The sequence below is a fragment of the Centroberyx gerrardi genome, chromosome 12, assembly GCF_048128805.1.
Source record: "Centroberyx gerrardi isolate f3 chromosome 12, fCenGer3.hap1.cur.20231027, whole genome shotgun sequence".
Classification (NCBI taxonomy): domain Eukaryota; kingdom Metazoa; phylum Chordata; class Actinopteri; order Beryciformes; family Berycidae; genus Centroberyx; species Centroberyx gerrardi.
Window position 1 is genome coordinate 27,253,295 of NC_136008.1, and position 25,614 is coordinate 27,278,908.

Genomic DNA, 25,614 nt, shown 5'->3' on the forward strand with positions numbered 1-25,614 from the left:
GATCCTGCTATAAAGCTTTATCAGTCAGTCCTGCCTGCTGCATTATAGCTGAGAGCAAAGATATGCCTGTTCATAGCTCAATGGTGAGATTTCCAAAAGCTTGGTAATTCTAAGACCAACTCTGGTCCATTGAAAGTCAGTAGAGAACACATTGTTGTGCTGTGTTAAAAAATATGTCTATAAAATATGTGCTGGACCAAACTCACAGATGTGCTGAAACTGTCATATCCATTTTAAGATGAAGCTTTGGGAAACAGTTCCTTTCAGTAATGCTGTAAACAATAAACAAGTTCTGCAGAGCAATGGAAAACATGACTTCTGCAATTCTCTGTTTTCATTTGACACTGCAGTTCCCACACACCATCATTTTGCTTCTTTCTTCTGAACCAGTTAGTTTCATTTGGGATGCAAAATGGTGCTATACAAATGGGACTGGGTTTCCCAAAAGCAAAAGTTTTTCTTCTATGCTGCTTATTCCATTTTAGAAGCTTTAGGGAAAGACAGTCCAGATAATAACGGGTTGCTTTCACTTGTGTCATTTTGCATCCCCAACTGAATTAATGATATGCTTACTACACTATTACTAGCTGCAGTGGTGTGCTTAGTTTCCCAAAAGCATCTTAGAGCATTGCAATGTTTGTTCAATGTCTGTTGCTTTGATTTCTTACCATTTTTCTAGCTTTTGGGGAAGTCATCCCAGATTGTCAATGAGGTGCGACTCAATGCACTAATAACCCACTATGGAGGTAATGATAATCAGCAGATGACACCATTCCCACTGTTCAATATTGTGTATGACAATAGTTGCTCATTATCCCTTTTGTGCAATTTGCCCACTGTTGACAATCAAATATAAAGTGATCCATCAAAAGTTAAAGAGTCAAGAGAAGAGTTGTAGAGTTTCAGTTCCAGCTGATATTTATTTCCTTCCTTGAAAAAAGTTCTGTACACAAGTTTATATCAACAATCTGACAGGCAGTGAATGGACACAATTTAGCTGGCATGAGTTTCTCCCCCTTTCTCCCCGTCTCAAAAAAAAGGGTGGTTCCTTTGTTTATGGCATGATTAGAGACAATAAAAATGATAATTCTACACAGCATATTGCACAGGATGGATGAAAAATAAAGTTAATATATTTAAAAATGCTTTCATATATATATAAAAAAAAAAGTCCTGAACTGACCACCTTAAACGTAAGTAAGGGTGTGTAAAAGATAGCAGTTCTAGACAGTGCCTGTCCTCGATAGCAACAACGTACATAAACACACAATCTTTTTGCTTTATGATACAGTCAAATATACAAAGATCGATTTCACGTTTCATCATTTTTCCTCATTTTTTATCTTTTTTTCTTAAAAACACAACAGCTAATAACCTGAATCTGAAATACAAATGCTATTCACCATGCCATAAAGATACTAAAACAATTATTAGCTAATAGTTAGCCGACAAGTAGAAAAGATTATATATTCAAATACAATGAGAAACGCAGTACAATTAATTGTTGCGGAACTCAAGTCAGCAATTTGAATATGGTTGTTGTTGTGGTCATCATTGTTGTTGTTTTGCTTGCTATATTGATTGATAGCCCGTTCAATCCAGTGGTTGATTGGCAAATTTTTGACATCAATTAAAAGAAAACACCAGGAAATGAGTCAAATTTAAAGCTACAATCTCCTCATTTGTTGTCATAGGCAAGATATCTGACAGGAAATGCAAAAAGGAGTGGCTGCTCAAGATACTGACGCTGTTGAAAGCACATGCTCCACAGGGGAAGCCTATAGAGAAAATGTGTTCCTGTTCCTTTAAGAAGCCTGCAGACTGGCATTGTAAACGTGAACGGTAGGCTGATTCAGAGACTGATGCTGCTTTCAAGTGCTGTCGGAATTATCGTAGTGTCGAGGTGAGAGCACAAGAATCACCCAACAAAGTGGTAAATGGGACTGGTAAAGTAGGCATTTTCCCTCACACCCGAGTTGCCAAAATGTGACGCTCAGGGGGCGGAGAGCATGGAAACCTTGTCAGCATTTGATGCTAAAAGTGACCTATACCACATAATTTGCCAAGTAAGTTAATTAAAACATCAATTTACACGCCTCTCCTCCTCCTTCTGTTGCTGCAGCACAAGTAATAAAAACAACATGCACCAAAAACTACATTGTTACAAGGTCCGTTTCGTTGTTTTTCCCGATCGAAAGCACTTGAATGGGCGACCAAACCTCGAAAGTACGAGTTTACGAGGAGCACTGGAAGGCAGCATGAAAACCAGCCAGCCGGGGTCTTAAAATTAGGAAATCCAATACAGCGGTATTAGTAGGCTACACACACCGATTGTTGACACCCCCTTTTTCGATATAGATTTGTACAAAAATACACTGAGAAAATAATCAAACTGTTTCCTCTCTTTTTAAGTGTCCAAAAGTGTGTACATTTAAATATAAAAAGAACTCAAAAAGTTTTGTGTTTTTAAAACTCTAGCCCTTCGCCTGAGAAGGAAACGTGACAGACAGAGACGTACGGACAGGGAAACCGTGTAAGAAAAACAAAAACAAAAGAAAAAACATGACGAGACCATGTATACAAGAAATAAAAAATTATGATCAAGTCCAAAATGCTTGGCCCAGTATATAAATACGACATCCCATATAAAATGGCATCTGGATAAATGTACAAAACAAAGCTCAGAGGATGAAAAATCGGCGAGGATTTCTCTATAACATCTGAAATCAACATAAAAGAAGAATTTTGGTCCTGAATCGTAGAGAATAAGTGTATAAAGTTCAGCACAGATTTGAAGTTGCGTTTGAATCCTGAAGTTTGAAGAATTACAACAGCTGGTGATTATTTCAATGTCCATTTTTTTTTTTTTTTTTTTAAAGAGAACAACCGAAGCGAGCGCCACCTACCCATTTAAATAACCCTAATACTACTTTTGAAACTGCTCGACAGTCTTACAGGAAATCTCAGCACAAGATAGGAACAGAGTAGGCTATCATGCTTACCATGGTTTTTTTGCTTTTTGAGAAAATATTCGACTTTTAAAAAACATCAACCCACCTCGGTTTCATTAAAAAAAAGTCCCATCTCGGTGACACACCACAATAAAAATGTCGCACGACAGTCCTATTTCTGTACCTCTTTTTAGTGGCGAAGTCCACTTGGCGATTGGTAAAAGTTGTGAAATGTCCCTTTTTTCATCATCAATAACATTGATTAAGTGAACGGCGGACCGTAGAACGTGCAAATCAATCACAGTTTAGTTTGTTCAGTTCAAAACAGTTCAGGACTGAGCGCTTCACTCAATAGGAAACCCAGTCAGTCTCTCTCCATTTCTCTCCTCACTCTCCTCTTGTTTCGTCTCCCTCCGCGCTCCAACTTGTAATAAGTCCCACAGTCCACGCATCCAAAGAAATAGTACAAAAAGCAAGTTATTCGCTTTAACGTTTAGTTCTCCATGGGGGGCCGCAGCTCTTGCTCTTGTCTACGGACGAGGCGAGGGAACCTTGTTATAGTAGTAATAGTGGGATTTTACTAGTCTGGTATAACACAAACTATTGCGCCCACTGTACCAGGAACCCCTGTCTCTGTTTGTGGTCTTATTTTTGCTCGCAGGACAACATTACCTGTCGTAATTTTCTTCCCTTCTCGCGCACTCAATACGTGAACACCAGGTTGGAGATGGTGGACTCCAGCCAGTCCCCGGAGATCATCTCGCTGACCTCGGGCGTGCAGTAGTCGGGGAACTCGAAGTGGGAGCCCCCGGAGCCGGACTCAAAGTTCAAATCCAAGTCCCTGTCCAGCACCGAGGAGCCGAAGCTCCCCAGCGACATGCTATCGAAGCTGGGGCTCGGGTTGATGTCGAGCAAGTCGTCCTCAAACTCTTCGTCCTCCGAGGAAGAGGAGGATGAGGAGGAAGAGGAGTGGGACGAGGCGGAGGAGTGGGAGCCGGAGGGAGTAGGCGAGGAAGCCCGCCGACCGGCGTACGTGTGCCGGCCGTGTCGCTCCGAAGACCCGCCCAGGCTGCCGCTGCTACCGGGGGACTCGCCGCCCTCCTCCCTGCCGCTGGCCGCGTCCTCGTACAGGCTGAGCGGGTCGCTGGAGTCCGCCGAGCTGCTGAGCGTCGGGCTGGCCGGGACGGCGACGGAGGACGCCGGGCTGACGCTCATGCTGCCCCCGCCGCTCCCGAAAACGTACACCCGCTTGGGCTTCTTGGCGTCCGGGATCTGCTTGGCCGCCGAGGAGACAGATTTCGACTTGTAGAGGGAGTTGTGGTGGTGCTCGGATGGATGCTCAGAGGAAAATGATGATGCTTTGGTGCTACTGCTGCTGCTGCTGCTCCCGAAGAGTGATTTGTGGGGTTTGCTGCTGCTGCTGCTGGGTGATTTGGATCCGCTCTTCCTCGAAGATGAGGATGACTTAGTGCTGGTGTTGTTAGAGCTACTGCTGAGTTTCTCCCCCTTCTCCCCGTTACTACCAGGTTTGGAGGCGCTCGATTTCACCTTCTTCCTCGGCCGGTACTTGTAGTCGGGATAGTCCGCCATGTGCTTGAGCCTGAGCCGCTCCGCCTCCCGGATGAAGGGGATCTTGTCGCTGTCTCTGAGCAGCTTCCACCGCTTCCCCAGCCGCTTGGAGATCTCGGCGTTGTGCATGTCCGGCGACTGCTCCATGATCTTCCTCCTCTCTATCTGCGACCACACCATAAACGCGTTCATGGGTCTCTTGATGTGGCCGCTGGGCGTTTTGCACCATGCCGGGTTTTCTCCCAGCTTGTCCCCGGCGGTCGAGGAAGCGGTGGAGCCCGGGGAGGGAGGCGAGGCGGCCGGGTCCAGGTCCATGCACGCCCCGGAGTCGGAGCTCGAATCCCCGGCGAAAAAGGACAGCGCCTCGGCGGTGCTCTCGGTGTGGCTCATTTTCTGCACCATGCTGCCTAGTTCCACAGACAGACAAGACAGAGGGAGAGCGGTGTGCTTGCTCTTTCTCTCCCCCTCTCTCTCTCTCTCCTTCTTGGTCCTCCGATTCACTTTAAAGCAAACTCAGCTCTTTTCTCCCTCTTCACAGTTTGAGCTGAGTAAAAAAAAAAAAGGCGCAAGAAATAATTCACTCCTGAGATGTGCGGTGAACTCGGTAATAGCTCAGTCCAGTGTAGCCTTTAAAAAGGCTAGATGTGTAAAAAAGTTAAATTTCCAGGTTCTGTAGGTGATAATACAGCGCGGACAGTAAAAATAGCCCACTCTCCTCTGTGTACCCTGTTATCTGTCTCTCTCTCTTTCTCTCTCTCTCTCTCTCTCTCTTTCCCTTCTGTCTTATAAAGTCTATTCAGTCGTGGGGTGACTGAACATATGCAGCTGCAGAGCGCAGACTGAGTGCCACACTGTGCGCTCTGGCACTTACAAAGGGCTCCCAAGTGAAGTCTGTCAGGTAAGTGCTTTTCTCTGCATTAGCCCTGTCCCCCTCTCCTAGAAACAAAACCCATGCATGCTGGGAGAGAGCGAGGGAGGAAAAAAAGCAACCTAGAGCGCGTTATACTGTCCGCCTTCCATCTGCAGACCTGCAGTCGAGTTGAGTTTCAAGCAGCCCTCCAGTCTCGGCCCCCCCTTGCTTGCCTTTATCCTTTCCCGGAGATACAACGGCGATAAAAAACCACCAATGGGACGCTGTCGCTACCCTGCCTGCGCGCCAAATCCACGCCCCCCTCAGCGCCGATTGGCCGAAAAAGGAATCTAATAATAATCAGCGCGTGCAATGAGGAGCCTCGTGTCTGACCTCATTCCAGAATACAACGAGAAACTTCATTTTTTTTAAAGAGACACTGGCTTATGTTATGGACCCCCCCCCCCCCTTTCTACTCTCTTACCACCAGCCCATGTGTATACCATTAACTTATTGCTATATAGGAAGCTAAGTCGACTTTACCATATGGAAACTTTACATTGAGTACAGTTAGAGTACAGTTTGTACCGTTCTGTTGCCTGGGTAATCCTTCACAAAAACAGCCTGAAATATTAACCCCTTTCCCTGGTGCTGTACAGAGCACGCCTGACAGATTGATTATTGTCGTTATGAATGGTGCGTAGTTATAATACTGAATAGGAGAAGCAAGAGCCAAAACACTTGTCAGTGCAAAGCAGATGATGTGTAAGTCTATAACATAATGTAGTTAAGGGTAAAGGTGGGTTAAGGAGGGTAAACCCACCTTAACTCAGTTTGCCCACCTTTTTAGGCTGACATAAATCTATATGAGGTATATTTATAGTATAGGCCTACATCATAGTAAGTAGTGTTGAAGTGATATAAGTGATATAGGGATGGTGTTTATTATGAGGGGAAAGCATCAATTAATGCTTTTCTGAGACTAATTGATTTTTTGTTTCTATTGGTGGTTGTTTGCCTCATGGTGATCACCGGCTGGAGGTCACGCATCATAAACACGCTGTAAAACGAGACCATGTTCAACAGTTGAGCCTCTCACTCTCTCCAAGCGCCTCTCAAACAGGGAAATATCTCTCGGACACATCATACTCGTTAGGCTGGTGTGAGAAAAGACTCCCAGCCAAGCTGCACGCTCTGCGCTTTCACCAACCCCTCTCTCTCTCTCCCTCTCTCTCTCTCTCTCTCTCTCTCTCTCTCTCTTTCTCTCTCTCCCTGTCTCTCTCTCCTCTTTCATAAGGCGGGGCTGGGCGGTCTTTTGTCACATAACACACGCCCAACCAACCCTCCCTTAACGCACCAGACAGAGAAAAGAGAGGGAGGCAGAGAGGGAAGCAGCGTGCAAACTGCCTGCTCGCGCGCGCGCACACACACACACACACACACACACACACACACGCACATCTAAACTGACAACGAGTGCCGTATTCGGTGTAGAATGACACAAACAACACAAGAGAGCATAGGTGACAAAAACACATGGCAGTGCGCTTTTACGCACACGTTATAGTCCGTTTTGCACAGGCGGGATTTTATCCAATTTACGCACAGACCAATGTGCACGTTTTGGAAAGGAATAGAGGAATGGGCAAAATTTACGCCCATAACCATCATCTCCATTAGCTATAAAACACTGTGTTTATTATTATTAGTATTATTAGTAGTAGTAGTTGCCTAGTATTAGTAATAGTTAGGCTATAGTAGGCCTATAGTGTTCATTCTCACCCATAAACGGATGAAATGCCAAAGTCTCAACCCCACCAAGTTCACAGTGTCTGAGTCATCATCTTCATTGCCGATGTAAATTCATGCTATTCCTTTCTTTTTTTTTTCAAACCTCCTTTTGCAGTAATATAACCTTATGAAGTATAGTGGTTCCCAAAGTGCGCTCCTCGACGGGGTTCCAGGCGGTTCCCTGGCAAAATAAGGAATCATTTAATTTCACTTTTATGTCACTCACTCCCTGCTCATCATATGTTTCACTCTTCCCACTGTTATCTCCTTATCTAGGCTACAGTATAGACATCTGTATGATTCAGTACCGAGTCATACCTAACAAAAACCTCCTTCAAATGTAAAAGTGTGGCAGCCCCTGGTATGCAGCACAGTGAAGCTGGGGAGGCATACAGTACAGTAGGCACACGGTGTGGTGTGGAGTGTCGCTAGATGGCGTCGCAGAGCCGGAGAGGACGGAGCTGGGGTTGCGCTGCAGAGAGTTAGGGAGGGTTACAGAGATCAGACCCGGCATCCAGAACAGTAACCAGGGGTGAATTACATAACGTCTCCCCGCGATACGGAGGCATCCAAGCGATGCTAGTGTAATGGCTACTGCAGAGAGTCTGTCTGTGTGTGTGCGTTTGTGTATGTGTGTATGTGTGTGTGTGAGAGAGAGAGACAGAGAGAGTGCGCGCGACTGTTAGTGCGCGCGCGTGCGTCTGCGTCTATGTGCTCCTGCATGCTTATGCAAGCTATGCCTAGGCAAAGTGTGTGTGTGTGTGTCTGTGTGTGTGTGTAGGTGTGTGTGTGTGTGTGTGTGTGTGTGTGTGACTAAACTCTGAATGCCGTGACTGTGCTAGTTAGGTTAGGGTTGAGCAGGCAGTGAGAAAAAAAGGGAAATTAAACCACTTTGGAGTCAGTTGACATTAGCTCCATTTGAAACCAGTCACCACTGTAATCATTTCAATAGACAAGAAAGTAAGTTTCTGTAAAAGAAAATGTCCTCAAAATATGAAATCAACTTGAAATGAAAATGAATGTACCATAAATGTGTGTGTGTGTGACAGAGAGGGAGCGGCAGAGAGATGCTCAGATGTGTGTCTAAGTGAAAGGAGAGTCAGAGGTGACTAGAATCACCATTGGGAAATTAGTATTAAAGTATAGTTGCCAGCATTACTGGATGCATTTCACTGGGCACAATTATATTCAATATGGCCTCATATCTGCGGCGCATCCAAGTAAAGCAACGGGTAATTGGGCTCCAATTTGTGTGTTCACGGAGCATAACTGCAATGGAAATAAGAGTGTTAACTCATAAACTCACACCACTCTTCAATGCCATTTTAATAAGGAACTGTAGGAAAGGTTAGTTATGGTATAGAAAGTCTATCAGTATGTAGTGGAGGTAGCTTAAACCTTATTTGCTTTGATGGGAATAGGCTATTTCCCTAATGAAAAAGAACTAGGCTATAGTAATCCTACACTAAATTGTATAAATATAATAGTAAAAATTATATATAATAGGAATATTAATGTGATACCCTAAGATATAAAATACCTAATAATAAGTCACTATAAACTCCCTAATCACAGGCCAGGAATGATGTCATATAGTTCAGGTGTCAACAAAACGCTAGCTAACAAGCTAAAAAAAATAAAAAATAACTAACAGGCTAACGTTAGCACCCAGCAAAACACTGCAAATCTTTGTCTCCTTCACGCAGCCAGTTTTGAAAACCACAAAGAGTTGTTGTGAACCTTTCTAGATTACAAATACACAAAACGTACCAAAGCCACATAATATATATATTTTTTAAAAAAGCATTAGAAAAAACATTAGGCTACTAGATAAGCTGCAGTTGGCCAGTTAGCATGTTAGCAGTTTAAGACAAGAGGACTTTAACGCTCATGCGTTTGTTTCTCAAAATCAGCTACAAAATACATGACAAAGGGCAAAACAAAGATATTTATTGTCGGAATACAGGAAAAGTTCTGACTGCTTCGGTAGGAAGAGAGAGATAAGGTGAATTTTAACACTGGTGTTAATGGGGAGTCTCTTTACATGATGGCTGCTCTCCCTCGCCTCTTTCCCCTCCATTTCTTTCTATCCTTCAACAAACTCCTGGGAGTTCTGAAGAGGCCGGTGCACCTGGAGTGACAGCTGGCAGGGTTTTTTTTAAGCCAACAACCTATTCAATACCTTGAGCAGGTGTCCTCTATTCTATTCTATTCTATTCTATTCTATTCTATTCTATTCTATTCTACTCTACTCAACTCTGTTCTATTCTATTCTACATCAGAGAGGTAAACAAGACCTTTTGCCTAGTTTAGGCTTAACTTGAATGGACAAAATCTCTTTTTTTGCCTGCCCACACACACATCTCTCTCTCTCTCTCTCTCTCTCTCTCTCTCTCTCTCTCTCTCTCTCTCTCTCTCTTCCACTGTGTGAACGCATTTGTATGCCACACACACACACGACCTGAAAGGATAAGTAGTGCATTCAAACTTTCCTCTCTCTCTCTCTTTTACTGCTATTGTTCCAGTGAGGTGCAGCTGCCACGCGAGTTGGAGTGGGTCGCGTGCCAACCCTAATCTCAACAGGTGTTCTTTTGGGTGTCTCTCGCTCTCCCTCCCTCTCTTTCTTTCTCCCTCCCCACTCTCTTTCTAGCTCTCTTTCCCTCCCTCCCTCCCTCAGCCTCTCTCACTCAGTCTCTCTCACTCTCTCCCTCTCACTTACACTCTCTACTCTTTCAGTCTCTCTTTCTCCTTCCCTCTCTTTCTCATCACCCCCCCCTCTCTCTCTCTCTCTCTCTCTGTCTCTCTCTCTCTCTCTCTCTCTCTCTGACCCTCCATTGTCTCTTATTTTTTCTCTCTCTCTCTCTCTGCTCTCTCTTTCTCCCTCTCTATTCAATTCCATTTAATTCAATTTCCCTTATTGGCCTGAATGTTAGATGAACAGTATTGCCAAAGTGCCCCTCTCTCTCTCTCTTTCCTTTCTCTCTCTGTCTCGCTCTCAAGATAAATCTGATCTGAGGTCATCTGTTATTCAGAACACTGACACCATATGGCCAACCACTCACTCAGAGTACATCCAGTTAGTGTCATTAAAACTTAAAATCTTCCCATATTAAATATTGATGGGCTATATATTGACCGTCTGTCACAAACCCTGCTTAGAGTTTAGCCTGTTGAAACTTTGGAATCATAACTAATTGATCGATTTCGCAAAAACGTCCATCTTAGGACAATTAAGGTAGAATTGAGTCTTAAAAATGCTCTTCCAGGGTGAAAAAAATCCACCATTGGGTTGAGGTAATTTCAGTTGTTTCCAAGGCAGCTGGACCTGTTTCAAGAATTTTCTAGAAACAAGTGGCAATATCTTGAAATAAATTGGGTCCACAGAACCTGAATGGATAGAATGGTCCTTTTTTTTTTTTTTTTTTTTTTTTTTTTAAATGTCGGAATTTCAATGGTTAATTGCTATCAATGCAAGTCTGGGCATTAGGCCGTAAAGTGTGTCACACTTGCTTGAGAACTGTGCAGATGAGTCTGTTGTACGAGTAGCAAACTGTCAAAACTAAACTGAAAGCTAACGTTAGCAACAAGGTTAACATAGCTTTATCAAAGATTGCACTTCTCTCACTAGCTATTCTAGCCAACATCTGCATATTAGCAAATGTAGCAGGTAAGCATCATCAAAGAGGTTTAATGTAATATAACCCCTTAAATGCGATAAATTAACGTACTAGCTTAGCCTACCCTTAGTGGAGAAGAAAAGTTAGCGTTTGCTAACTTCAAACAACTAACAGATATCGGCTGAGATTAACTCAACGATAGCCACTTTCACTAACTGTACACAGATGTCAAAACTTTTGACCTGCTTAAAAAGACAGCAGCAACTTGTAAAAGGCCACCTAGTGGAGGCATGAGTGACAACTTAATTCAGCTGCAATGCCGGTTTTACTTCATTTTGAACTCAAGTTCGTACTAATGCCTTCTGCTGTCCCCAGGCAGTGCCAGAGACAGCAGAAGGCATTAGTATGAACTCTCGTTCTCATTTGTGAAACCAGGGTTGTAGCACAACTGCAACGTTTTCCACTGCTTTGGTCCTTGCTGCAAAGCCTCTCACCTCAGCAACTTGCCGTAAGTCGGTTTTTACGGAAGCTAGCCCAACAGTACACATAAAAATGCCTACTCCGACCATCCTGGAACATTGACTTGAATGGGAAAGACCATTCTATCCATTCAGGTTTTGTGGTTGGGACACGCATCAAGTTAATGTCAGTTAATTCAATTAAATTCTTGATACAAATTGAAATAATCTTGCCCCATTGGCAGATTTTTTTTCACCTGTTTTAAGAAAAATAACATTGTAAGACTACTTGACAAAACAACTTGTTAAGGGAGACATTTCTTGGCAATAAAACTGATAAACCTATAAGATTATAGCAACCTCATTCTTCTCTATGTTGTTTTTTAATCTCCTATAGTGTCACTATAATATTCCTACAATATTTCTATAGGGACTTGTGTGTCTGTAATATTTAATAGAGACATTAGAGTGACCTATTTCTACTTGATGGTATTTTTTTGTATCTCCTATGGAATCACTATAATATTACTATAGGGACCTAAAGGAATATTATAGTTTTTCTATTATATTTGTATAGTATCCTTCTAACCTCTATTCTAGAATTACTATAGTTCTTTTTTGTAGGGGAATACTGTCTCCTATAGTGAGAAACCAGAGAGCAGTTTGTTCCATGGTGTTCCTCTTTGATATTAATACCTTTCCCAGAGTGTTCATGAAAAGATTCGCTGTGTATTATCCCAACTAAACTATATACAATGGAGCTCTTTGATTTATTATATGTTCCCTGTCATCAAAGTGAATGTTCACCACCAGTCTTTTACAACACCCTAACAGACAGATGGCTAGTTACTGTATATATGAAATGTATTTATTCAGTTATGTTTCTAAAGCTTTGTTTGAACAGGTGTTTTCAGGCACAGAAACAGATAAAGATACAGACACCGATGCAGACACACACACACACACACACACACACAACACAAACACACACACACACACACACACAGTCAAAGTGTTATCTTATCCAGGAAGAGCAGCTGCAAAGTATGACCCCAGCTTAGTTGTTAATGATTGGTGGTGTGTGCCTGTGTGTGTGTGTATGTGTGTGTTTTTACTTATTTTACCCCCACAATCTCTCTTTCTGCTGACAAGAGCTCATTATTAGTGGTCTAGCTTTGATTTGTGAAGTTCAGCAAGGTGAATTTGAACATCTGTCGCATTTCAAGGTTGTTTTTATATGGGAGAGCAAATACAAGCAGGGCTAAGGTAGTGATTAAGTGGAATGCACACACACACACACACACATTCACTAGATAGCAGAAGAAATATGTGATAAACCAGTATGTGTAAAATCACTGCATTCATAAGTGTTCCATATATTTGCACTTAGTTATGAGGCAGAATGGTTAAAAATAATGTTATAGGTTCACTTTCACTGAAGATGTGTAAAAGCACTGAGGAATAGTCTGGTGCCACAGGCTTTCTCAAAGCCTTAAACAAAGTTACAACAAGCCTTTAGTTAATTAGGTTTCATTTCATGGAGCATCATGTTATTGCCAAAAACTCCAGCCTACTGGCATGTGTTGCCTGGCAACACTGTCAGTGTCAGTGGCATAACTCTGTATAGATAGCCTATATGGCTCTGGCCTCTTATACCAAGAGAGCTATTATATGCACACTAATATCCCCTTAATATCAGGATACTCAAGTAGCGTATTCCATTTAGGAGTTGGCACATGTAAATATTCACATCCTGTTTACAATAACCCAGATGAGCTCTTAAACAGACTATCGAAAATAGCATTGCAATAGCGATTTATTTAATGTAGTGAAAATGGTGGACTACTAAGCAAGTCAGGCTGTTGCAAAAAGTTCTTAAGAGGTTATATGAAGTTGTAACTTGCTTACTTCACGAGCGAACACACACAGTGCAGGCAGGAAGTCTGTTTATTCATGACTACATGAACACAGAGGTCTGTGGCTTTTTTTCTCATATTAAATTTCAGATTTTGCTTGTCAATATAATGTTGATTGTATATGGATTGGTATATTGATAGCCCAGTTTGTTCACAGCTTCACACAGATGGGCAGATAGATTACTGTTTTCACTCACATTTTCAGTTCAAATCTGTTGTTAAGGGGAAATATTTCATGCTATAGACATGCATGAGCCATGATGATACTTGTTTTGAGATCTGTTTCAAATTTCAAAAGTTTCCTGTGTCTAAAATATAGTTGAATGAAAGTCATTTGCATGTACAAACAATTTTTTTTTTACCATTTTATCCAGATTTTTAAACATATCTGATTTTTAACATAACGTATACATGTGCAATATATGTGAAATGGGGGTGGAGTGCAGCAACTGTAACTCAGCTGTAACAATGCCATTAGTCTCTTTTGATGCCTGTTAGCATGATAGTCATGCAACACTCACAATATTATAATTCACAATGTTCAAGAAATCTTTTGAGTCTGCACATGTAAACATCTTTTTTTGTGTGTTTTGTTTTTGTTTTTTGTTTTTTTACCGTATCCGTAGCTTGTATTGGTACAGAATATTCTGTTAATTTGTCTCTACATATTTATGATCAGACGACTGAAGATGCACAGTATAAACAGCTTATCCTGAAAAAGACCTTAACCAGGATAAGAGCGATTATCAGCTGTCTACACATGGGACCTTTGTATTCAGGGCACAGAAGGAGGGAGAAGCATAGATGAATAAGAGAGTGCTCAACCAATGGATAACTGTAGCATTATTTCCATATGATACTGGCCTTTCACAGATAAATACAATTTTACTAGGGATGGGACTATATGCTTTTCTCACAATGATTCAATACAACCATGATACGATGTAATAAATAAAAGTTCAATGACAACAAAGTCTGACTGTGCAGAATTCTGTTTATAGACACAAATCTTTCTAGCGATGGCATTGGCTGCTAGAATGTAAACAGCAATTTAAAAATGTCATTACAAAGTGTAAATAATATAATTTGGATGGAGAGCTTGTGAAACTGTGATGGTCAAGCATCTCATTTGTGATTACTACAGCAGAATAAAATGGAGCTAATATCACCATTCATTTTTCTTCCCCACAATATGTATTGTCACGTTTTTGAACTGCAATATATTGAATTTCGATATATCGTCCCATCCCTAATTCCCATTTCCATTATCATTATGATTTAAAGTTCAATTAGTGGGATTACCTGACAAAAGAAAATCTTTATTGGCAGTTATACAATATATTTTTAATATTCCTCCCAAATTAGTGACTGTAAAACTGAAATATCACCTATTAGAACAGGCCTTAGCAGGGAGTAAAAGCCGACAAAGCTGACAAAAAGAATAATACTCCAGTTGTCGCTCTGAGAGTTAACAGTGCCACACACTTCATGTGGCACATGTATATTAAAGCACTTGTGACATTTGAGATGTGACCTCCATGTGGAAAGTGCCGCAGCGTGTGACACTGTGTTCACTGTCACTGCGATAGGTGACAGTCCACCATAGAGACTGCTTCAATCTGCCATGCGAGCTTGTAGAGTGGGTTAAATCAGAAGCGCATATATTAACGGTGAGGTGTGTGTGTGGGTGTGTGTGTGTGTGTGTGCGTGTTCCTGCATATTTGTATTTGTGTGCATGTGCATACCTGTACATTTGCATGTCTGCATGTGTGGGTGGGCAGATGTGTTAGTGCCTGCATATTATGTTTGCGTATGTTCATCTGTGTGTGTGTGTGTGTGTGTGTGTGTGTCCAGTGAGAGGTGACCAGTTGTCACTGAGCTCTGACAGAAACCAGGTATCAGAGAGACATGGTGTCACCTTGTCACCCCCAACCTTCACTCCTGGGAACCCAGACGTGTGTGTGTGTGTGTGTGTGTGTGTGTAGGTGTGTGTGTGTGTGTGTGTGTAGGTGTGTGTGTGTGTGTGTGTGTGTGTGTGTGTAGGTGTGTGTGGAGATTCACCCCTTCCCCCCAGGCAGGAGTGCATGAATGACACACATGGAAGGGTCCCAGGAGTGAACCTCAGGTGACGAGGTGGCAGCATGTGAACCTCTGGGGTGGCACCATGTGGAAGGCTCACCTCTATTGAGATCCAGCTCAGGCAGCACGGATCATATGTGCACGCACACACACACACACACACACACACACACACACACAAACACACACACACACAGATGGTTTTGACATTAGAAAAGTCGTGCCCCGCTCTTTCAGGGGCTTGATGGTGCAGTGAGTCAATACCAGGGTCAGGGCCAGAGGGAGAGAGAGGGAGGGAGGGAGGGAGGGAGGGAGAGAGGGGAGTAGACAGAAAGAAAGAAAGAAAGAAAGAAAGAATAGGAATAGGGGAAGAGGGAGGTAGAGAGAGTAGAGGACAGCAAGGAGATGAGGAATAACTACGGGCCAAGGAGAAAAGAAGTTGAAACAATACTCTATGTATAGATCTACAATGTCTATCCAGTGCAGACTGAGCAGAATTCTGTTTATTTCTGAGCCACAAATCTTTCTAGCGATGGCATTGTCTTGCTAGAATATAAACAACAATTTAAAAATGTCATTACAAAGTGCAAATAATATAATTTGGATGGAGAGCTTGTGAAATTGTGATGGTCAAGCGTCTCATTTGTGATTACTACAGCAGAGTAAAATGGAGCTAATATCACGATTCATTTTTCTGCCCCACGATACGTATTGTCACATTATTGTATCGCGATATATTGAATTTCGATACATCGTCCCATCACTAATAAACAGATGTTTAAATCTAGTTCACTGATGCTGTAAAATCACAGTTTGGGTGGGACTGTATGAGCAGTGTGTATCCTGCTGGTGTGTTTTTCCCACTTAGCACTTTCTCTCCATGAATATCGCTATGAGAATCAATAATGCAAAAAAAATAGACTCTATACTTCATTAAATAAATCTAAAATCAGTGCTCTTTGTCATTTGTAGACGGCGGTTGCTTGGCATGCTAGCAAATGTTTTGGTTACTTCACCCTAAATGAGCAATTTTTATGAAAACCCTATTCATTACAAATGGCAGTGAGACAAGACTTTGTTACATATTTCTTTTTTTTTCACTTGGATTTTGGCTTTGGGTTTCTGCGCCCAGGATGGATATGATTTCTATTTTCCATCTTCCACAGCATTAGAAACATATTGGATAAAATCTATCCTCCATCCAGCAAAGTGACAAAGTGCTTTCTCACCAATTACTGACTGCCATCTCCCTCTTCACACCTGGCAGGCAGAGGATGTGGCTGACAACGTGTGTGCCTGTGCGCTTGTGTGTGTGTGTGTGTGTGTGTGTGTGTGTGTGTGTGTGTGTGTGCGCGTGTGTGTGTGTGAAAGAAGAGACAGCGAGAGCCACACTGACAGATTAAGAGATTTAATGGCGGGTGTCACTTGTTTTTTACCACTTTCTCAATCTTCATCAGGTGGGTGACATCTCTGCGTCTATGTGTTGCTGTCATTAACCCTCTATTCCCTTTCATTCTTGCTCTCATTCAGCAGGATTTTACTTGAATTTTCATACACATAACTCACAAAATGTCAATATTTTTTTCAGCAATGATCCTGTACGTCTATCTGAGATGGCTCCTGCTGATCAATAGGCTTTTTCATTATCCAAAATTTTAAATCAGAAGAGTAGGCAATTGTTTCTCCTACATCAATCTACTTAAAGTAATAATCTGCAACATGCTCATATAAATAAATGTCCATGTTGCTCTATCTCACCTCATCTATAATCGTATGCAATATCTCATATGTTATATCTTATATCTCTGCCCAGCCTGGTAGGTCTTTGCACAGAAAGTGATGCATTTTACGCTACCATAAGCAGCAAAACATCAGTTTGTTTGAAATCAACAGAAGAAGAACTGGGTTGTTAGCATGAGCAGTGATAGCCACCATGGCTAAACGGACAAAGAAAAGAGCGCCACCTACAGAAACTCATACTTCATCAACAGAAAATCCAAGCCCCGCCCACACTGTTTGATTGACAGGTGATCTGTGGGAAGTGCAGTGCAGAAACACCTTGAGGATTACCACTTTAAAAATGCCAAGATGCAATTCTAATTCTTAAAAAAGCAGGAAAAAACAGTCTTTGCATACTAGAAATTAATGGGAGTTGTGTATCTCGAAATCTAAAATCCTGGAAAATCTTTGTGTTTTTTTCAAACTAACTTCAACATGTTAGTCTGAAAGCTGAAGGCCATGTGTTACCAGTGGGTGGACTGAGCCTTAGTCTGTTGGCAATACAAGCTCACTCACCACCAGCTGTTTAGACCAGGGAAGCACCATCCATCTGTCCACTTATCTACTGCCATGAGAAAGCAGTGAAACACACACACACACACACACACACACACACACACACCGACACACACACACAAACAAACAAACATAGACTACCACGCACTTGCAGGCACACATACGCAAACACCAAAGGACACACTTACACACAGTCTCTCTCTGTTCCTTTCTCTCCCTCCCCCCTCTCTCTCTCCCTCCCTCTCTCTTTCTCTCTCTCACATACACACACTACTGCTACTAGTACTACCACCTCGACTACAGCTGACCTGAAAGAAGAGGGGAAAATGACACACCCTACCCTCAGAAGGATTGAGGAAAAGAGAGACAGAGGAGGGGAGAGGAAGAGGATTGATTTTAAAGGAAAAGGATGGAAAGAAGTGAAAAGTCAAGGAGGAAAGAGAGGGAAGAGAGAGGTGGTTGAACATCAACATGGTCAAATAGGCTCTGTTTGAGGCAGGTGTGTGTGTGTGTGTGTGTGTGTGTGTGTGTGTGTGTGTGTGGGTGGCAGGTGGCATTCAAAAGGTGTAGTCATTAAGTCATCCTCTCTCTCTCTCTCTCTCTATCCCCCTCTCTCTCTCTCTCTCTCTCTCTCTGTCCTTCAGTCTGAGCACTTCAGAATGAAGGACAAAGCAATTTCCTGTTACTCTACACAGACATGCAGGTACACACGCACACACACACACACACACACACACACACACCACCACCACAATGACTCAAATCATTCTGCCATTCACTTCTCCATCCGCATCCTTGTTTGTTGGAAATCCAATCAAAACACACTGAATCATAAATAGACTTCTTGTGCTAAATGAACCATCGCTACTTGTGAAAGTACTTGAACCTCGAAACAGCTTCTTCACTGCTATGTCGAAGCATTAGTGGTTCCTTATAGCTGTCAGTGCTTGTCTGGCTCTAGATCCACATCCACTACTGATATGATAACATATCGTGCAGTTCTGAGATATTGAGCATCAATATTATGTACTTCCTTTTTAAATATTTAACCCCAAAAGCAAGAGTCGGACAGAACCCTATAATTCCAAGCTCACGATACATGAAACATTCCTGAAATTTTGTGAAATAAGCACGAAGTCTTAAAATGCAAATGCATGCTCTGTGCATGAAAAGTGAGAGAATTCCGTGTTCCCAGCGCGAAAGGGTTACCTGAAGGAGGCACAACTATAAACCGGAAATAGTCTCACATTGAAATAGCACAGTGGAAAGTAATGGTGTTGTGGTCGGGTCGGTCGATGGGCGCATGCATTTGCCTTCAACTCCGACGACCCAGGTTCGACTCCAGCTTCTACCAATGAGATTTCTACGAAAATTTAACCATGACCAAAGCATTTCCCTAACCTTAACCAAGTTGTTTTAGTTGCTTAAATCTAACGGAAACCTTAATCCTTACCTTAAATACAGCCCTAACCCTAACCCTATCAACTGTGCAATTGGCGGGTGGTGCAGGGGAAGTTCTGGGATATCCCTCAAATAGCTAACCCTAACCTGTTTTAGCCTTAACCCTGTTTTAACCTTAACCAAAGTTGTTTTAGTTTCCTAACCTTAACCCTAACCTTAACCAAGTTAACAGTTAGTCAACCTTTAGATGAAAATGCTGTGTCCAATTTGTGCTGTTGTCACAGAATCCAATCTATGTTATTGTCACAGAATCCAATTCGTAGGCTGGGGAACGTAATCTTCACATAATTTGTGTCCACAACACATGAATCTGCATTTCAGACTCCGTGCTCGTTTCACAAAATTTCATGAGATCCCATTGAAACATTTCTCTTGGTTCTGTAACAGTCCCATAAGTATCATCTGTGGTTCCTCACTGGTCTTTTCCCACTTCTTAACCTCCTCAGAGGACGTTGCAGTGTACTGTGGTGACGTGGTACAAGCCTCAGGATCAAACTCTGCTAGCACTCACGCTACATGTGTGTGTTCATCTACTGAGCAACTGAATGCTCATCAATGAATAGGAATGAAGTGGCATCTGCTGAAATAAAGAAACATCTGGTTCTGAGATGCTGCTGTATTGTACCAGGTGAGATCACAGGTCTGCACGCTGAGTGTACACTGTATTAGGAACGCCTGCTCTTTTCCCATAAAGTAACCGGTCCAGGTGAAGGCTATGATCTGTTATTGATGTCACCTATTAAAGCACACTCCAGTCATGAAAGGGGAGCAGTAGATAAAGGGTAAGAAGAACTTTAATGTCTTGGGATTCGACGTTTGCAAGGTAGTCCAAAGACTTTCGTCAGTGTTTATCACCTTAAAAACGAGGTCCAAAAAGAGATAGAGAAGAAGTATTTGTAGTCTGCAATGCGGCTATCAATGCACTGGTACAATCTGTGTGTGTGTGTGTGTGTGTGTGTGTATGGTGCATGCATTGTGTTTTGTGTCTGTGTGGTCTCTGAGGTTATGACTACCATGCCCACACCCGCTCATACACCCACACGCAAGCACACATCATAGGCATTTGTCATGGCAAACGACTGCTGGTGACAGTGATTGATAGTTGAGTGATGGCTTCAGCTGATTGCTGTGCCACAACACTGCAGCCAGCCAGCCCCACACACACACACACACACACACAAACACTTTCTGCCAGTCTGCCGCCACAGAGTTAGCAACAGTCTGCGTTTTGCCTGCCTCACTTCTCCAAGCCAGTCGCTCTGCACTGCGGCAGGCAGGGAAGCAGACACACACTCGCTCACACACATATACACACACACTCTCCTCTCTGCTCCACTCCCAGATTTTTTGGAAAGGAGGAGACGAGGAGAGCGAGCGAAAGCTAGACGGCACGGCATTCTTCTTGTTGTTTTTTCCCAAGGAGCTGCTGCAAAAAAATCCAAGCAAATATTTCAGGGTTTTGGTTTTCCTCCATCGCGCCGAAGTTGTTTCAGGTAGATTCGGAGTATCGCCGTGACAAAAGGAATATATACAACCCAACCGGCCGGCCAAAGAAGAAGAGAGACGCACGCAAAGTGGGGGGAAAACGAAAAGGAAACTTGGATCTATGTGGTGGATTTTTGGAAGCGGACGAATGTGCCATGTTCCTGGGGTCTTTTTTGGACGAGAGCGAGAAGGCAGGAACGACGCCAGCGTTTTTTTTTACCCCTGCCTTTTGCTTTGAGAACACTTTGTCCTTGTGGCACAGTTGACCCCTTTGGGCTCTGGCTACGACCTGCATGCAACTGCTGATAAAGCAATGGGAAAACCTCCTTCTCTCATTCCAGGATAGAGATGCGGCCGGGGCCTTTGCGATCGTGCAGATGCCACACTCCCGCTTTGTATCAACGGGGAAATCCGGTAAAAGCGGTATCCAGCCTGTCCGGCAAACCGGTACACTCTCCCCCGGAGAAATCGCAGTCTCGGCGGAGGAGAGGCTGAGAGAAAGGAGGCAGGAGAACGGATGGAGGAATGAATGAACAGCGAGTGAGAGAGAGAGAGAGAGAGAGAGAGAGAGAGAGAGAGAGAGAGAGAGAGAGGAGCTTCCAGACAGGGTGACCTACATTCAACACTGTCTGGAGTCAAAGGCACAGACTGAGAGGGAGAGAGAGAGACAGAGAGAGAGAGAGAGAGAGAGAGGGGGGATGGAAAGAGTCAGGAGAGAGGGAAAGAGAGGGAGGGAGAGACGGAGAAAGCGAGAGAGGGGACGAGATGGAAGAGAAGAAGAAGGACGAGGAAAGAGAGAGGGAGAGGGGGGGGAAGCGAGAGCCGATCCTCATCTGAACTCGTCCGTCTCGGACTCTTCCCATCCCACCATCTTTTCCCTCCTTCTCCCTCTTCTTCTTCTCCTCTCGCCCCACTCACTGTCTGCTCCCTTCCCTTCCCCTCTCTCTCTTCCCTCTCTCTCTTTCCATTTATCAGCCATTGTCTGGGGGCGTCTGGGGGATCCGTCTATGGCGTGCAGAGATACAATCATTTCGGATACTCCATCACTTTCCTTTTTACCCTCCTTTTTTGTTTTTTATGATCTCGCTCATCATCCTCTCCTACACAACGAGCCTCTTTTCCCTTTTCTCTCCATCCCCTATCGCTTCCTCTCCCTTCCTCCCTCCCTCATCCCCCATTTATCTTTCCTCTCCTCTTTCTCCTCCTCCCTCCCTCCTCCTCCTCCCTCCTCTGTCAGCGTTTATCTATCTCTGGGTAGCTCTAACAGTATTTTTTATGGTGGATTACTTTGTCTAGCTGCATGCTGTTATCTAGCGTCACTCGGGGGGGAAAGAACTGCACCAAAGCAGCAGCAGCAGCAGCAGCTCTATCTATCTATCTGTCTGTCTGTGAGCCAGGCTGACTGGTGGGCTACAGTGCGACATATATCCATCTGATTGCCTCTGGGGATGGAAGGCTGTCTGTCTGGATGGCTTACCGACTGGCTCAAACTGCTTTTTGCAGCTGAATTTAGGCGGTAAATTCGAGTCCGTCTGCCTGCCTAACTGTGTATTTGCCCATCTGGCTGTCTGGGTTTGATACTGTCTGTGTCTGACTGCATGTTTCAAGAGGATTGCAGGCTGGCAGGTGAGGTTATGCATCTCTTTTTTGACTGTTTGTGGCTTTTTTTACCTTCCAGGCTGTCTGTAAGCCTCCCAGACAGGCAACGCTGGAATATGGAGAAAATTATTGCCATTCTTTCTCCTCCTCCTCGTCTTTCTCCAGTCCCCCCCCCCCCCCCCCCCCCTTCCTCCCTCCATCCCTCCCTCTTCATCCCCCCCACCCCCTTGCATGTCGGTCCTGGGGGATCAGTGTTAAGGACATGAGAGGGGATTGCAGTTGAAGGAGAGGAAATGACATGGGTAATGGAAGGGGACACACAGGCACCTGTCAGGGAAAATCAAGGTTGGAGAGGAGGGTGGGGGGGGATGAATTATTCATGAAGATAGAATTACACCGCTTTCACCTTCCTGAATGGGCTTGATCAGAATTCTCCATTTCCTTAAACTCCTTAAAGAAGGGGGGAAATTCTCTCTTTTTAACCGTCTTATGATTTGAGGCTTTTAGCGTTATTCAAAAGGAGGTGCACAAATGTTGTTTTGAAATCTATGAGCTGTTATCGTTAGTTTGATTTTGAAATTTTGTACATATTCTCTGCCCAAAAAATGAATGCTGGGAGGGTCTTTCATACATTATTTGAGGACATGATTGGAGTGACATCAAAGCGAAACTGCGTGAGACCTTGAGTGCCGGCGTTTCGACCTGCGAACATGTGCGTTCGTGACACCGGCATCGTACTGCGCTCTCTCCAATCATCTCTATCTGGTTTTGGTCACGCAACAGCGATCACGCCACGCATTACACACATACATACACAGACACACAGCGGCCACATTACACACACCATTGGCTCATTTGGTTTTACTTGCACTCCGTAAAACAAGAGGGCACACATTTACCGTAAGTGACAGAAAGCGATGGATTATGGGAAATAGCATGTAATACACAGGTGTTAGATATACTGTATGTTAGTATAAGATGAATACAGTGGCCTTCACATAGCTTGTCATTCAAGTATCTACACTATCTTCTATGGGGAATAGCACAAGGGCCAAGCACACATGCAAAAATGACTACTACTACTACTACTACTACAACCCACTTACACAGGTGTGTATATATACACACATGGCCATACACAGATATACACATACTTTACGCACACAACACATGAAACACACAGTTAACTAATCCATATTTGTGTGCATTTATATTAGGGATGGGACGATATATCCAAATTCAACGTTTCGCAATACAAAAATGTGACAATATGTATCATGGGGCATAAAAATGAATCGTGATTAGCTCCATTTTATTCTGCTGTAGTAATCACAAATGAGACGGCTTGACCATCATCAATGCCAGGCTAGAAAGATTTAAACATAATTCTGCAGTCAGACTTTGTTGTCATTGAACTTTTATTTATTACATCGTATTGTGATTGTATTGAATCGTGAACCCCATATTGTGTATCAAATCGTATAATGAGATAAGCATATTGTCCCATCCCTAATTTATATCAGTCCATATATTTTAGAGCATGATATGATGTTCGTAATGGTGGCTCCTGGAAGTTCTTGGTGTCCTGATGTTACATTGGGAACATAAAAACCCTATTAAGGAGAATACCATACCACCATATTTTTCTATTCCTCTGGACAGTTTTCATTCATTACTGTTCTCTGTGGCCGGGACAGTACTCAATTTGCCCTTCCTGATCATTTCTGACATCACATCTATGTACCAGAAATGACACATTATGTGAATTTTTAAATGGGCCGCTATTCCCCATTTGGTCTGGATTGAGGGCCAGCCTAAATCATTACTAACTTCGCCTCTGTAACCCTGGCAGACACTGAAGCCGTGGCTGACAAACTTGTTTAGGCCACTATTCTTCCTATAGCAACATAATTAGGTTGACCTTTACATAAACATGCATCCAATGCACCCGCAGCACCCCCACACACTTTTCATACAGCCTCCTTCACACATCACATGACAGGTCCATTATTTGTAAATGGCAACTGCACACTTCGCTCCTTGCTTTAAGCCACTTACAGTGAATTACATCTGTTTGTGTATAGTGTTATGCCTTCCTCTGTGTCACTATCCCCCACTATATGAGGCTGTAACACTCTCTTCTTCATACTCTTGTCTAATCTTGTCAGTGTATTGTTCAAACCTGATATTGTAAATATACATAAAACTGCATAAGTGATGCAACTTTAGCATTATATAGTGCATTATCAATCCCATCGTCATGATCCCATTGTCAGGAATACACGGCAGGCAATGTCAGCTGTCAATTACAGTTGGAAAAAAAAAAGTGCCACAAAATTGGTATGAGGTTTCTGCAGGACACTGATGATTGGTGGATGCTGAATGCACAGTGCACTCTGCTTTGTGCCTGTTGAAGTAAATGTCATCTATTTGTGGAACGGTGTGAATGAAGTGCTCCGGCGCTGTGTGTTTTTAGTATGCTCACCTTATAGCCCTATGTGGTTCCATTTTCTCAGTGATTAGTGGATGCAGTGTTCTGCCCTTCCCTTGGCAGCCTGTTGTCAGATGAAAACCTTGTATTTTTATAGGTCTTAGGCTTTCAAAAGCTGCTGTATAATTTTTCTTAAGGCTTTAAGATGACATTTTGGAGTTGTACGGTTTTCACTTGGCAGCAGTGCTATGCTTCAGCCGTGTTTCCTCATGTTGGAATATATTGTTTGAGTGAAGCATTCATGCTCAAACTGACAGAAAACTAAGTGGAGGCGCTCCGTGATAACAGGCTATAGTCATATGCAAAGGTAGAATAATGAGAATTCCCTCAAGGATGAATAATTAGTATATATTGGAATCAGACAACAGCTGAAGAGAGATTTCTTCATTATGCGCCACGACTGAATGTTATTGCCGAGGATGTCACTGACATTTCAACACTCATAACGCCTTCCTCAGAGCAAACCCAGCTGTCATTTACCTCACAGTGTATTGGCTCTACAGTCACCTGGATCGCTTCACTTACATTCAGAAAGAGAATATTCCTATAATGGAAAAGAATGAACATAGTCCAAAACATGTTGTGAACATAGCATCTTATTATTTGCCATAATGCTGTTAAAGAGAAAGGTTGAGGAATAAGATTGCAGAAGGATGAAGTAGAGACTGTAGGATTAAATAGAATTGGTCTGATTTAAGGATGTATTAACATATTTAACATAACCTGTTCCACCTGGTATTAACATGCATTTAATATCTGGATTGTGTCTACATATGATTTAGCTAGATTAGGCCTACATCTACTTGAGATTAAAATTAGGGATGGGACGATATATCAAAGTTCAATATATCATGATACAAAAATGTGACGATACGTATCGTGGGGCAGGAAAATGAATCGTGATATTAGCTCCATTTTACTCTGCTGGAGTAATCACAAATGAGACGCTTGACCATCACAATTTCACAAGCTCTCCATCCAAATTATATTATTGTCACTTTGTAATGACATTTTTAAATTGTTGTTTACATTCTAGCAAGTCAATGCCATCG

At 42.9% G+C, this 25,614-nt stretch overlaps 1 protein-coding gene across 1 annotated transcript in view; it reads right to left on the bottom strand.

The window, feature by feature from the left end:
* Nucleotides 1-887: 887 nt before the first annotated feature.
* Nucleotides 888-25,614, bottom strand: part of sox4b (SRY-box transcription factor 4b) — a 416,166-nt gene continuing 391,439 nt past the window's right edge. The window contains exon 2 of the mRNA XM_078287239.1: nucleotides 888-5,277. Within this exon, the coding sequence (XP_078143365.1) occupies nucleotides 3,654-4,922 (1,269 nt within the window). The 5' untranslated portion in view covers nucleotides 4,923-5,277 and the 3' untranslated portion in view covers nucleotides 888-3,653. The remainder of the gene's footprint in view (nucleotides 5,278-25,614) is intronic.